The sequence below is a fragment of the Aquarana catesbeiana genome, linkage group LG05 (assembly GCF_042186555.1).
Source record: "Aquarana catesbeiana isolate 2022-GZ linkage group LG05, ASM4218655v1, whole genome shotgun sequence".
NCBI lineage: Eukaryota > Metazoa > Chordata > Amphibia > Anura > Ranidae > Aquarana > Aquarana catesbeiana.
The window spans coordinates 44,365,374-44,379,245 of NC_133328.1; the positions used below are offsets into that span (position 1 = coordinate 44,365,374).

Consider the following 13,872-nt stretch of genomic DNA (forward strand, 5'->3'; position numbering starts at 1 on the left):
AGCACATTAGTGTTGATGGAGGAATCCCTCCTGCAGCGCTTTTGTGTTCTGTCGGTGGGGAGCCATTTTCTGCCGAGAGAGCAAAATGATAACTGCTGGTGGCTATGCTATGCATGCAAAAAATCCAACAGGCTGGCTATACTAAAGTCGATTAATGGATCGACTTCAGTACAGCCAGCCTGTCCATAGATGGATCAAATCTTGGCCGATCCCTGCTGAACCGGCCCAGATTCAATCCATCTATGGTTGGCTTAATGCAAATAACCAGCATATATAACGTGCAATGCATTTCTGTGCGTGCGCGCTGCGAGTGTGGTGGTGGCCGCGCTCCTTTGTCAAGCCTCCTTTGATGCTTGACAAGGGAGCGCGGCTGCCACTACACTCGCAGTGCGCACGCTCAGAAACGTGCTGCGCGATTGTGATGTCATCGCCCTGTGCCACCCTGCCCCATGCACTCCAAGCCTCATTTTGGACGTTTCAGCACTCGGCCGTCTACCAGCCATAGCGGTTCCCAGCGAGGACTCCAGGACCTGCAGTGCTGACAGCCAAGGCTTTGACAGCTCCCTGCCCCCATCTTCCTGGGATATCAGATGTGCCTGCCATATCTCCTACCACACCAGTGATAAGTGGAACAAACGTGACTTGGTCATTTATCTTGCTCCTGGACTGCTCAGCCTATAGATGTGCTCTTCTTTACCTTCTCCTATGTGAGCTGCTATTGTTTTACAATTAAAGTGTTTTGATTTCTACACTCAGAGGCGCCCCTCTCCTTGTTTCTCTCTCAGCTTGCTGGAATTTTGGCTTCTGGTCTCCTTCGGTGGCATCCCTGAGTATTTGGATCCACTACCTAGTCTATATTATTTCGGACTCATTTGGATTTTATAGGGTACGCCAGAGGTTCTAGTGCATTGCGCCTTTTACTTGTCCGTTCCTAGTCAGCAGTACTGCACAAGGTTGCAAGTTGATCTTCTTATCTCACTTCAAGTCTACCAGACAGAATCTGTATAAATGAAAGCTGTGCTGCAGTCTCTCATTACAAAGAATATCCACAATGGACTGGTAAGGTGTAGGCTTTGGGCCAATTGAGTGAGCTCGGAAGCCGCATTTTGTTTTTTATCCATGGCAAGAAAAAGGTACTTTTTGTTTACTTATGCCGCGTACACATGGGCGGACTTTTCGACCAGACTGGTCCGACGGTCTATCCGATGGACTTTCGGCAGACTTCCGACTGACTTTCCGAACAAACGGACTTGCCTACACACGATCACACCAAAGTCCAACGGATTTGTACGTGATGACTTACGACCGCACTAAAATAAGGAAGTTGATAGCCAGTAGCCAATAGTTGCCCTAGCGTCGGTTTTCGTCCGTCGGACTAGCATACAGACGAGCGGACTTTTTGATAGGAACTGGGTCCGGCGGAGTTCCGACGTAAAGATTTGAAACATGTTCCAAATCTAAAGTCCGTCAGATTTTCAACCGAAAAAGTCTGCTGCAGTTCCAATGAAGCCCACGCATGGTCGAATTGTCCACCGGACGCGGTCCGTCAGACCAGTCCGGTCGAAAAGTCCGCTCGTGTGTACGCGGCATTACAGTTTTAATTTGGTTTGGTAATACTAACCTTGGGCTAATAATTTATATGGTCTGTAAATGTTAATGAGTAGCACGAAGGTTATGCTCATCAAAATGGACACAAAACACTAAAACTTGTAGGCGTAAGAATACTGGTCTGCTAGCAGCCATTACAAGCCAAGCAAACTTCCACAGACCCATTTTTAATTATACACTCTGCAGGAACAGACCCGCACTACTTGTGACCCGCTCTGTGCTAACTTCAAGGAAGGTCAGCTTAATTGAAGTAAACACATTACTTAATGGCTGGCTAGAATGAATGGCTTGCTATCAACCCAAATGCAATTATAATACAGGTTCTATCGTATTAAGATAACGTGTTCGCAGGGGCACGGAATTTATAGCTTCATTTCCAGCAGTGGAAACAGATCCATAACATTTCTAGGAATATGCTGAGCACAGCAGGTTTCCATAATCAATAAGCATACTTTAATTTTTTTTGAATGGGGGAGGTAGCACCATAATGCAGTATGAATTAGATGTCATATTAATAGGTTTATAAGAATTGCTGTTGCTGGCATTTGCTAACACTGTTAGCTGTATCTAACCTTATTGTGTGGAAAAAAAAAAATATATGCAGCATATTCAGGAAGCTGCATAGAGATAAAGCTGAACTTCAGGCAGACAGCTAAACACACCTTCAGTATATGCACACTATTTTACCAGCCAAGGGACTCTTCTCAGCCAGGTTTCCGATTAAGGTACATCTGACAGATAGTACAGTTGGGTCCTGGGCCTCCCTGCAGTTAAGCAATATATCTATTGAAGTCTAATGAGATGGACTGCTGATCCACCGCAGAAGTCTGTTCCCTCTGCTGTACTATTCCACTTCTTGACCTCATCACATTGCTTCTAGAGCCTTCAGAACCTGTAAGAACCTTGCCAACATCACCAAGCAGCAGCATGGGCAACCAAAATGGGACTCCTACTCTACAGTCGAAAAGAAGGAAGACTCGGAACCTGCTGTGTCATGTGACTGCACATTCATGTACGTATTTAGGGCTTTTGGTTTTGATTTTTTTACAAATATGATTATAGAATTAGGTAAAGGGGAGTGGGATACATTTTATTGGAGGGGTTTGTTCAGCTTCAAGGGATAGTGCACAATGGCTTCTGTAGCCAGGTGCTTGGTTAAGAATGGAGAGAGAGAGAAACACTGGCTACAGCTGCTCTCTGTAGCTGCTGCCCCCTGGTGCTGAACTTGTTAACAGCTATATCAGCAAGAGGAGGGAGCTGCTGAGCAGGAAGAGTTCAATAGCCTGAGTCACGCAGCAGCGCACTGTGGGAACTGTAGTCCAGAGGAGAGAGACTCTACTGTAATCAAGATTTTTTGAACTGCATTTCCAAGAGAGAGTTTGCCAGGAGGAGGGGTAAGAGCTGCATTTTCTCAGGCTATACAAGAAACAGCTTCCCCCTGCCATGAGGGAGACTAGAGAGTGCACATCGATGTCCAGTATGCACCATCACTGCTGCAATTTGGCAGCCTTTGCACAACCTAAAGTGCTGAGTTTGGGAGTGACCTGGGTGCAGAGCAGAGAATGGACTTGTAGGGCAGGCGAGTGACACTTCCTCCATACATTACATTAACTTGTTGGGCATCAAGTGTGGGTCACATAGAAGGCCTACCCTGGGGTGCGTTCTTCTGGGCTACACCAGGCGATGACCAGGATCACTCATTTTTGCACAGGGGACACAATTTGCCCGAAGGCATGCTCACCAATGCATGGGATCAGGCAATAGCCATGGTCATGTGAAAGTCAAGCATTAAGGTAGTCCCTCAACTCAACTACTTGTGTGTAGTGTAATGTGTGGAGCTCTTCTAAAGATATCCCCTTGTCCTACACACTTTAACAGGTGTATGTGCATTAGGAGGGACATGCAGAGCCTATGCCCATTCCACTAGTCAGCGCACCTCTGTTACCTCACTTCCAGTAACAGAATGGGATCCCACCAGGCACATAGCATGGACTTCATACTTGCTCATCTTAACTACTGTCTCTCTGTACCTAGTGATCAGGCCATAGATCTCCATAACACCAATCTGCTCTGTAGACTCAGACCCTTGAAGAAGCTCCAGAACCCCACAAGCACCCCTTGAGTAAATTCAGACAAGGCTTTGCGTGGTTAAACAACTTTTAGTAAAGGTTCAGAATGGCATACATAACAAGGCAAATCATTCTAACTTCAGCAGTTGCTGCCCCACGTACCTGCATAGGTAAAGTCTTTATCAGTGAATTCCATGACTTGCACAACTCAACTGGAGAAGTCCATGGTTTGAGTGTACTCCAAGAGTCCGATGCTCCATAGATCCTTTTTCTTAACCACTATGCCACGCTTGTGCCCCTGGGACCCAAACCTCTCCCTTTTATATCTCACAGGACAGGAAGCCAGACCACAAAAAGCTCACAAATGAAAGCAGGGAAGGAAGCAAGGCAGTATTAACCCCTTCCCCCCAATCTGGACAGCCAAACAGGCCTAACTAAATGAACACAGTAGGCAACCTACCTACATGCTGTGTGACCAGATGGTGAGCTGCAATATCATTGGGGCTGGTAAGTTGCTGCTGTGGGCATTTACTATCTGCTGCTAGAGAAAAGGAGACTGAGCCCTTTAGGAACTGATCATACTGCCATATAGTAGCCTTATTGCTTCCCGCAGGCTTGACTGGGACTATTCTGATGTACACCAATGGTATAATTGGTCCTCAACGCTAGTCAGCTGAAGACTTAGGACTAAAGACTGCCCCTTTACAGCTGCTACTAATGGCCTCAGCTGCTTCTGGGAAAAATGACTTGGGCTTGAGATGCTTCTCACTTGCCTCTGACTTACTTTTGTTTGCATTAAAATTGAAGGCAGGAAGAAGACAGTGTAGATGCTGCTTAATATTGTATGCTGCCTTTACCAATATGCCAAGCAACCAAGCAATAAAGCGGACCCTGTTGCGCAAAATGCAAGTCAAACAATGAATTTGCAAATTTTCCACGTTGCTTCATAAAAATATTAATTTCAATGTTGAAAAGTATTAACTGCCTCGCAAAGGGTTTTCATTGTTACACTACAGCTTGCTAGTTATGTGCTTTTATGCTGCTGACAAGTCCACCTTAAAGCCCAATTAAAATCTCTTGTTTAACTGGTAAAGCATTTACAGTCATAGCAAAACAGTCTGTCCGCTGTCATTTGTAGAGAAGGACCATTGCGCTGTGACTGAAAGCAGTGGCGTCTCTGACACAACACCTACCCCCCCCCGGAGTTTTAAGCAGAGAGTATAAGCTCTGCTCGGGTGGTAAATTCTAGTTATGACGCATAGGGGGCATGCCATGCCACTGCTGAGAGAACACTGCTTGCACACTGGGAGCCAACGTCTTTCTCAGCAGCTTGATAAAAGAGAAGGGTGGCTATTTTACCATAGCTGTGGCTGTTTTATCAGTTTAACATGGGAATTATTCAGTGTTTTAAATGAGAATTAATTTGGTCTTTAAGTAAATTTATAATTACCATAAAAGTACTGAACAGGTATTAGCAAAGACTTTTTAGCACTCCATGTGCCCAAAATCCTGGCATGTCATAACAATCTAGTTGGGACACTTCCTGGTAGTATTGAGACTTGACTCATCATCATCCACATGTACCTACTTGAAAGTGAAGCTGGTCATGCACGATCCAAACTTTATGGTGAGTTAGTCCACTGTCCACTTGGATGACAGCGGAACTGGAGATAACCAAATTTAGGTGTACCACCCTGAACTGAAGAAGTGCCAATTTAAATCCACAAAACACTTTTTGGGTGAAATAAAGCAATTCGATATTCTCTAATAAAATGACTCAGACCTATCCTCAGACATACGATAAGGGGCGCACCTGCCATTTGGATCATTGATGGATTTTTTCTATACCTATCTTAACTCAGCTAGAGTTACAGCCGCCTAAGAACCCCACAGAGGATTCAGGATTAGGACTCCCATATTATTAAGGGTGACCTTTTCAACTCTGTGTGGGAATGGGGGATTCTCCATATGTGCTTACAGAAGGTAATTTCCCTACCCAACAGGGTGACTGCAGCTTCAACAGATGTAAGTCATTTTTTTATTTACTTGATAAACTTTTTAAGTTAATCACCTTTTTAGAAATACTTACCACACTATAAAGGGTTCTCCAACCTCATTTTTTTCTTTCCTGGTGGACACAACAAGCTGCCCCTTGGTCTGTGAACCAGGCTTTTACAGCAGAACCCCTCCGACTCCCATGGACCACCAATTCCTAAAACACATGGCTCAAATTTTGTCTACCAGCTGAATTGGCCAAAATTGAGTCATAGGTGGCCCTGAAAAATGTCTGTCAAACAGTGACTGCATGCTAGCAGCACCCATGGCTGTATGAATACAATAACCATCAGGGGAGATTCCTCCATCTACGCTGTTAAGCGCCTGCCCTCAAGGAGCTTGCAATCTAAGGTCCCTAACTCACATCCTTTCTGTATTGAACTGTATTGCAATTGTACTGCCCCCCCTCTACATTGTAAAGCGCTTTGCAAACTTTTGGCGCTATATAAATCCTGAATATATTAATAATACTTGGGCCAATTTAGATGGAAACCGCAGTATCCGGAGGAAACCCACACGGGCACAGGGAGAACAAGCAAACTCCAGGCAAGTAGTGGTTTTGGAATTCGAACCGGTGACCCTAGTGCTGCTAAGCAGAAGTGCTAACCACTTAACCCCTGTGCTGCCCATACATCATAATGATAAGCCAATAAGAATTTGCTGTAGATGGTAGACCATCCTTCAACGCTATCAAGAACTATCAAAACTGGCATCTTACTGCATACCAGGTGGCTCCGGAGGTGGAAGGGTCATGTAAAGGTATGTGCAGGCATTACTAAGTTCTTGTATAGTACGGATTCTGTAATTTCATGGCACTGCTAAGGTTTGCCTTAAGACGTTATTTGACAATGCACAAAATTGACAGAGCTTGTTGCTCTCAAATTCAATGTACAAAAACATTAAGTCAATAAGCAAGAGTTTGGACAGGACAATATAAAATTCTGACATCCTATCAGGGTACATCTGCTGGTCTGAATCTGTCATGGTGACATTAAATATAAAATTTCCCAGGAGTTTGAATTGTCTGCCTCTTGTATGCTTCATAACCTTAAATATACAAGTGCTCTGAATGGGGACTCTCACGGGAAGGAAATTGATTTTGCATGTATCTCAATATATTTGAATACATTACATAAAAAACATGAAAGAATGCACTGACTTTATTGTAGGTTTGCGACTGCCTTTAAGGGTGCCATCTTTGGCAGGCTAATTACACAAAAGTGTCAAAGACCAACAATAATCCTGTTCTCCTCCAAGTTTTATCTAAAAAATAAATTAAATGTGACAATGTAAAACACTTTCATTTGAAGAGGCCATTTCTGTGTGCCCCTATTAATAAACATTATTTGGAAAAAAAATACCCCATTTCAGCCCAAAATACCTACATACCAATGTTGACAGGGCTAATCTTTTATTGTCAGCATAATATCTATTCTGCATTTATTGTAGGGCTGCCATATACAAATGCCCCAAGAAAGTATGAAGCAAGCGGACATTCTTATTACTCTCACTTCAGGGATCAAAATGTTGCTAGAAGGGAGTAGGATGCCCACATCCCTAATGTTCAGAAACACTTAGGACAACACAACTTGATATGGGACTTTAAAGGGCATAGACAAAAGTATATATAAAAAAATACAAAAAATGTACTGTATACACATTAAAAATGTACAAGAATTAAAAAGAGTAAATATGTTTCTAACAAGATGATTGTTAGTAGAAAAGCAGAGATAACCATACACTTCTGTCTACAAGTGGAATCAAGGAGACAGAAGTCACCCAACGTGTTTAGAAATTAATGAATTTCAACTTTCTTCTTCAGGGGTAGATGGTTAGCATAAGTGATTATCCACACAGGCAAAAGACATCAAGCATGGAACCACATAATATAAAAGATCATCACAGGGAAGGAATTTTGTTGTTGTGTGCTGCCAGGAATCCACCAAAGGCGGCCGACAGAGCCCCATCCTCCTTGTCCACTGGGGGACGAGGAACCCTCACAATGCGTCCAGTCTTCAACAAGGAAAACAGATTTATATTGTATCAGTAGGGGGGCTGACTGGAGTGCCCAGATAGCCCAGAGAAGAACCTCAACAAGAGGAGGAGGGAGTTTGCAATAGTATATTTTACTCAATATTTAAATAGATGGTTGGAGATTTTGTTGAGAAAATAGCAGGAAATTAATTGTTGGAGCCGTTGCACAGAAAAGTGACAGGTCCTCTTAGCAGGGAGTAACTGGGAGAGTATTTCTACAGAGGGTTCCACCAACCCCTTGTCTGAAGATCTGGACCAATGGAGTGACCTTATCTGGGCAGTCTGGCAGCAGGAGCACAGCAAAGGTCTTTATTATTACTCTCAGACTGTAATGCCTCTAAAAGTGTATCAAAAGCTAATTTTGATGTTAGATCAGAAAAATACTTGACCTGAGAAGGTGAGTTGAGGTGCCAACAAAACCCAACTCCAGCTAAAATAAAAAGCCTGCCTTGCAAAGGGCTGTCTCCATCCCTGCAAGGGTTAAATGCTTGTTTGGGTCAAGGGGTTTGCAAAAGCAGTTTTACTTACCAGATCCACCACTTTCCTGGCAGATGGCACTCCCCTACGCTCCAGCATTCCTTGGCATTCTCATGTCCAATGCAGGGCCTCCAGGCTTCAACCACCAGAGAATAGGGAAGAAGCTTAAAGCACAGAGGATCAGGTAAGTAAAACTGATTTCCCTGGTCCCTTAGGTGTAAAGGAACATTTAAACATTGCAGTACGGGGCAGCCCCACTGCAACCGAGGATTTTTACTTTCCCCAGGGGTCAACTTTAAAGTGCTTCTAGAGGAATTTTCTTTTTTCTAAATAACAAACATGTTATACTTACCTGCTCTGTGCAATTGTTTTGCACGCAGTACTGTGTTGTGGGTCAAGTAGGCTTAGTATGGTGAGTGCAACGCAGTACTGTTTGGGGGTCCATTGGATCTGGTGAGTTCAACCATGGGGAGGGGGGGGGGGTGTCCTGTATGTACCTGTTTACAGCATCATATTTTTTTTTTAGCACAGCAGCACTTTTGAAAGGAACTTGGGAAATTAACTTAACAACTGAGAATTGCTATATGTTTGTGTGCACTTTTTTTAGACTTTCACTGGTCACATGTTTAATATTGATTTGCACTATTTCTAGCACATCAGCGCCCGTGCAAGGCACCTGTGAAAGGAACTTTCCAACTAGAAGTTTATGCTTATTTGCACGTGTTTTTTAAGTTTTCACTGGCTACATGCTTGACATATTTTTTGTATTGTTGGATTAATTTTGCACTTAATTTTGTATGCACTACAGTTGCACTTTATTGTATTCATTCAGGCTGTCAACGCTGTGGTATTCATACCCTTTTTTCCATGTTTTGACCTATGTCATGTACAGCAGCGGCAGGACTAATCACTAATACCTTTATTTTTAGCGCAGGGGATTGATTTTTTTTTTACACTGGCTGTGATTGACAGCAGCAGGAGCCTGTTCTGTGAGCCAATGAGGAGAGAGAGACCCAGGAGAGCCACTGTTCTCATGCACATTGCTGGATCGAGATGGGGCTCAGGTAAGTATAAGGGGGGGGGGGGCTGGAGGGGGAGCTGCACCCAGAAGATTTTTTACCTTAATGCATAGAATGCATTATGGTAAAAAAAACCTTGAGCTATTAGAATCACTTTAAGAATGAACGACACTGACTTACATCAACACACATCACAGTGTGCACAGGGCCTAAGAGGTCATTCCTGTTCCGTCTCCTAGACCGAAAACAAAGAGAACTTTTCCCAAAGAATGCATACAAAATACACTGACTGGGTTTTAACCCATAATAAATTAAGTGATGTGTGTTAAGTTTTAAGTGAAAATGACATGCGTTCATGACTTTTAACAAAATACATTAAAATAATGTATTTGACTGACAATATCTTTTTAATTATAAGTTAGCAGAAAAAAAAGCAGCAGATCTTTAATATCTATAGATGACCATACACACGGAACAATACAATACACAGGTACTCAACAAGACAATACACAGGTACTCGCCGCCACGTGCACTCACCGCCCACGTGCACTCGCAGACCAAATGCACTCGCCGGCCACGTGCACTCGCAGCACTTTGTGTACTCACTGCCCACGTGCACTCACAATACACAGGTACACACAATACACAAGTATACACAATACACAGGTACTAACGATCCACACACACTACTCAGACAACACTTAGGTACTCACAATACACAAGTACTCCCACTAACACAATACTCAGGTACTACCTGACACTAATACTTAATACTGCCCACGTGCACTCGCAGCACTTGTGTACTTACAATACACAGGTACACACTCACCCTACACTATCAATAATACTAAGAATACTAATAATAATGTATTTATTTATTTTGTGTTAGGGTTGAGGTGTTTAGTTATTTTATTATTTTATGTATTTTTTTTTTTTTTAAGGGTCAGGGGTTAAGGTTAGGGGTTAATCATTTATTTATGTATTATTACCTAGTATTCATTTATTCAATGTATTTATTAATGATTATTTTTATTTATTTGTGTATTTGTTTTACATGTATTTGTTCAATGATTATTATTAGTAGTAGCAGTAGTATTAGTAGTAGTAGCAGTAATATTAACACTCTAACAAATAAAATAATAATAAATAACCCTAAACCCAACTCCTAATCCTAACTCTAACCTAACCTAAACTCTAACCCCTTACCCAAACAAAAAAAAAAGTGAATATTAAAAATAAAAAAGAAATAAAAGCCAATGGAAAAGCTAAAAAAGCTGAAATACCTAACAACAAATGATTCAACAGATGAGTTATCTCTATTGGCTAATAAAGAAAACGCAAAAGCTCACAATCGCGCATAAAAACGTGTAAAAAAACACCAGAAAAACGCTCAAAGACGCTATGCTCAGGTGTGAATGTAGCCTGAATGGTGCCAGTGCTGAGGTGGCCAGCCACTTATGTTCAAAATGCAGCAGGGCAGTCGCTTGGCATGGGACTCAGAAGCAAGTGGAGATCACTGAAGTAGCGTTGTCTACTACAGAGATTGGCATCGGCCAAGTATAGTATATGGACTGATGTAACTATGTATAAATAGTCATACCTGGAATTGTTCTTTAAATTCTCAGATCAAACGGTCTCTGGCAGAGGGTGCGAACAGGACCACCCATGGCTCAAATTTCCTGATGAACTGGCTGAAATTCACTCCATGTATGCCCAACATAAGATAGGGGAACTTTTATTTTATTACTACTCAACAGAGATGGGAACCAAGAGCAAGAGGTCTAAAAGGCCCTTTGATTACAAGTCACATAACGCTGCACTATCACTTCCATACTATTTTCGAGCGGCACCTGCTTTTGTAATAGCTTTTAGACATCTGTATGTTGTAGTGCGAGATGTAGTATATTATTGTTTGTGACACACCTCAAATGCCAATTTACTTGTCTGAAGATTACACTCTGGGACCAATAAAACTCAACAAATGCATCAATTGCAGGTGAACAGCGAATCTGCTGCTTCTCTGCTTGTCCTGGAATACGGTGCTTGGAATCAAATTATTGTGTACTTATTCTGATAATGAAACACATTGGCTGCCTAGAATGTAAATGCAGTACATTATACTCTAAGAAAAAATGGGAGAGGTCGGCGAAAGGATTAAATTTTTAGATCTAAAAATTCCCATTTCCGTCCTGCAACACTGAATGGGTTCAATTATGCTGGAAGGCGATGTGAAAAAATACATTTCAGCGTCCTTACAAATGTAAATTAAAAAGATTTAATAAACTGCACTTTGCTCAAATGCGGGTACATTTTTTTTTTTAACACTGCTGAGCTGTCAACACCTTAATATAATTTATGGTAAAACATTTTGCATTTGCTAAAAGGAGTGCTGGTAATTTTTTTCTACCTTCATATGATCTAATTTCTTGTAACAGTTGCACAAAAAAAAGGCCATAAAACCCAACTGAACTTATAGTTCATCTAAGCTAAAAACATTCCAGATGCATCAAAACAAAACATATTCAAAGTCTCATAGTCCCTTTTCTTTATAAAGCAGCCACAGCCTGAGTAGAAAAGCCTGTCCCCTGCTAGCATGCTGCAGAGAAGGACCCTTGCTCTCTGTGCAGAAGCAGCAGCCTCTCTAGAGAGGTCTGACTCACCCTTTATTGAGTCAGAGCTAGAGCACTCAAATCAGCAGTGACCATGAGCTTTGCTCACTGGAGAGCTCTAGCTCTGACTCAGAAGGGGGTGTGCCAGACCTCTACAGAGTAGGGCCGGTACAAGGCAGGGGTGGAAGGGGCGGATGCCCTGGGCGGTACAATTTTCTGGAGGGGGGGCGCAGGTGAAGTGCCGGCAGTGTGCTTCACAGTACACACTAGCTAGCGCCGCTAATTGTCTCTGTACCTTTTACTGTAATGTGCCCAGTGCGCTCCTGCACCCGCCACAAGCCTAGACAGATAGTCACCGCACACGCCCTTCCCTGTCAGCGCTTCACTGCCCCTATGAAGGCGCTGCTTCGTAGTCCCGTCCCAGTGGCGTGACGTCACTCACGGCCGGAGGCGAGATAGGAGGAGCGTAGAGAGCTGCTGCCGAAGCTGCGCGTGCAACCTAGAGGAGCCGCCAAGGAGGAACCAACAAACTTTGTATATAACACCAAAAAAGTAAGAACTGCTAATGATTGCCAAATGGCATGCCATTCACCCCCCCCCCCCCCATGCTGCATATTAGAGAAATTAAAAATAGCATTGGTAATTAATGTCCCCTCAGCCTCCTCTCCTCCCCCAATCGATCCAGACAGTTCATTTATGAATCTGCTGTAGATTCATAACTAAACTGTCTGGATCCAATTGGGGGAGGAAATGAGGCTGAGGGGAGGTTAATTACCAATGTTATTTTTTATTTCTGTAATATGCAGCATGTGGGGGGGGGGGGGGGGTTAATTAACCCTGACACTTATGCCACTAATGCAACACAAAGGGGTTAATTAACTGCCACTGGTCAGCTACTGATGCATCAGTGGACCAGCAGTGGCAGTACATTAACCCCCCCCCCCCATGCTGCGAATTACAAATACCATTGGTATTTAACCACTTGAAAAGACAACCCATCACAGTACATATACTGCTACGGGGTGGCAGCTACAGGCGTATGACGCTGCCTGTTTTAGGGTGTCGGGCGTATGCTCCCACCCACCTACACCCCTGTGATTTGACACAGCAGGAGACTGTCAGCAGATCCCAGCCAATGATTCATGGCTGGGACCTGCTGATTGGCTGTCAAATCACAGCACACAGCTCTGTGTTGATAATCAATACAGGGCACTTAACAGAGTAAAAAGCAGCACACACAGGAAACATAGCTGATTCCCACTATAAGTTGCTGATCGCCGCCATTACTAGAAAAATGTATTTCCCTTTTTTTGTGAATATTTGGGCACTACCTTACGAAAAAATAATGCAAAGCTGAAAACTTAGTATGTTCACACGGGCTCTGACAGAAAAAACAGTTAGCAGGCCTTTCTACAAGCACATTTTCTGCATTATTATTCCAAAGCACTTTAGGTGCCTCTAAAAATACATATAGTTAAAATGTGTGTATTGTCTTAAGCATTTTCTTGTTTTGAAATGACACTGCCCCTTTTTTACACCCGGAGGGGGGGGGGGGGGGCGCCGTTTGCCATCTTCGCCCTGGGCACTGTATGACCATGTCTCGGCACTGCTGCAGAGCAATCACTTCTTCCACACAAAGAGCAAGGTCTTTTCTTTATCGTACATCACAGGACACAGAGCACCATAGTAATGACTATCTGGGTTATACACTTCCTTCAGGTGACTGGACACTGGCAACCAATAGTAAGAAGGTTCCTCCCATATAACCCCTCCCAGACGGGAAGTACCTCAGTTTTTTTGCCAGTGTCTTGAAGGTGATGGTCATGGCAGTTGAAGCTCTTCAAATTCTTCAGTGATGTCCCAGTGAGGACGTTATAATCGGATCCATTCGGATGGCACAAGAAAGCTAAAGTGGATGGTACCCGAGCCTTGGTTCAAGAAAGAGGTTTTGCCTGTAATGTGTCCTATATGGTGCTGGACCCTTGTTAAATTAGTATTCCT

The 13,872-nt window shown here is 43.1% G+C and overlaps 1 protein-coding gene across 2 annotated transcripts in view; it reads right to left on the reverse strand.

Moving 5' to 3' along the window:
* Nucleotides 1–13,872, reverse strand: part of LOC141144213 (uncharacterized) — a 731,403-nt gene that overhangs the window by 50,214 nt on the left and 667,317 nt on the right. Inside the window, exon 11 of one of the 2 annotated variants that reach the window (XM_073629666.1) lies at nucleotides 6,924–6,995. The exons of the other annotated variant lie outside the window; for it this stretch is intronic. Within the exon in view, the coding sequence (XP_073485767.1) occupies nucleotides 6,939–6,995 (57 nt within the window). The 3' untranslated portion in view covers nucleotides 6,924–6,938. Of the gene's footprint in view, nucleotides 1–6,923; nucleotides 6,996–13,872 lie in introns of those variants that run through there. 2 annotated transcript variants of the gene reach the window in all.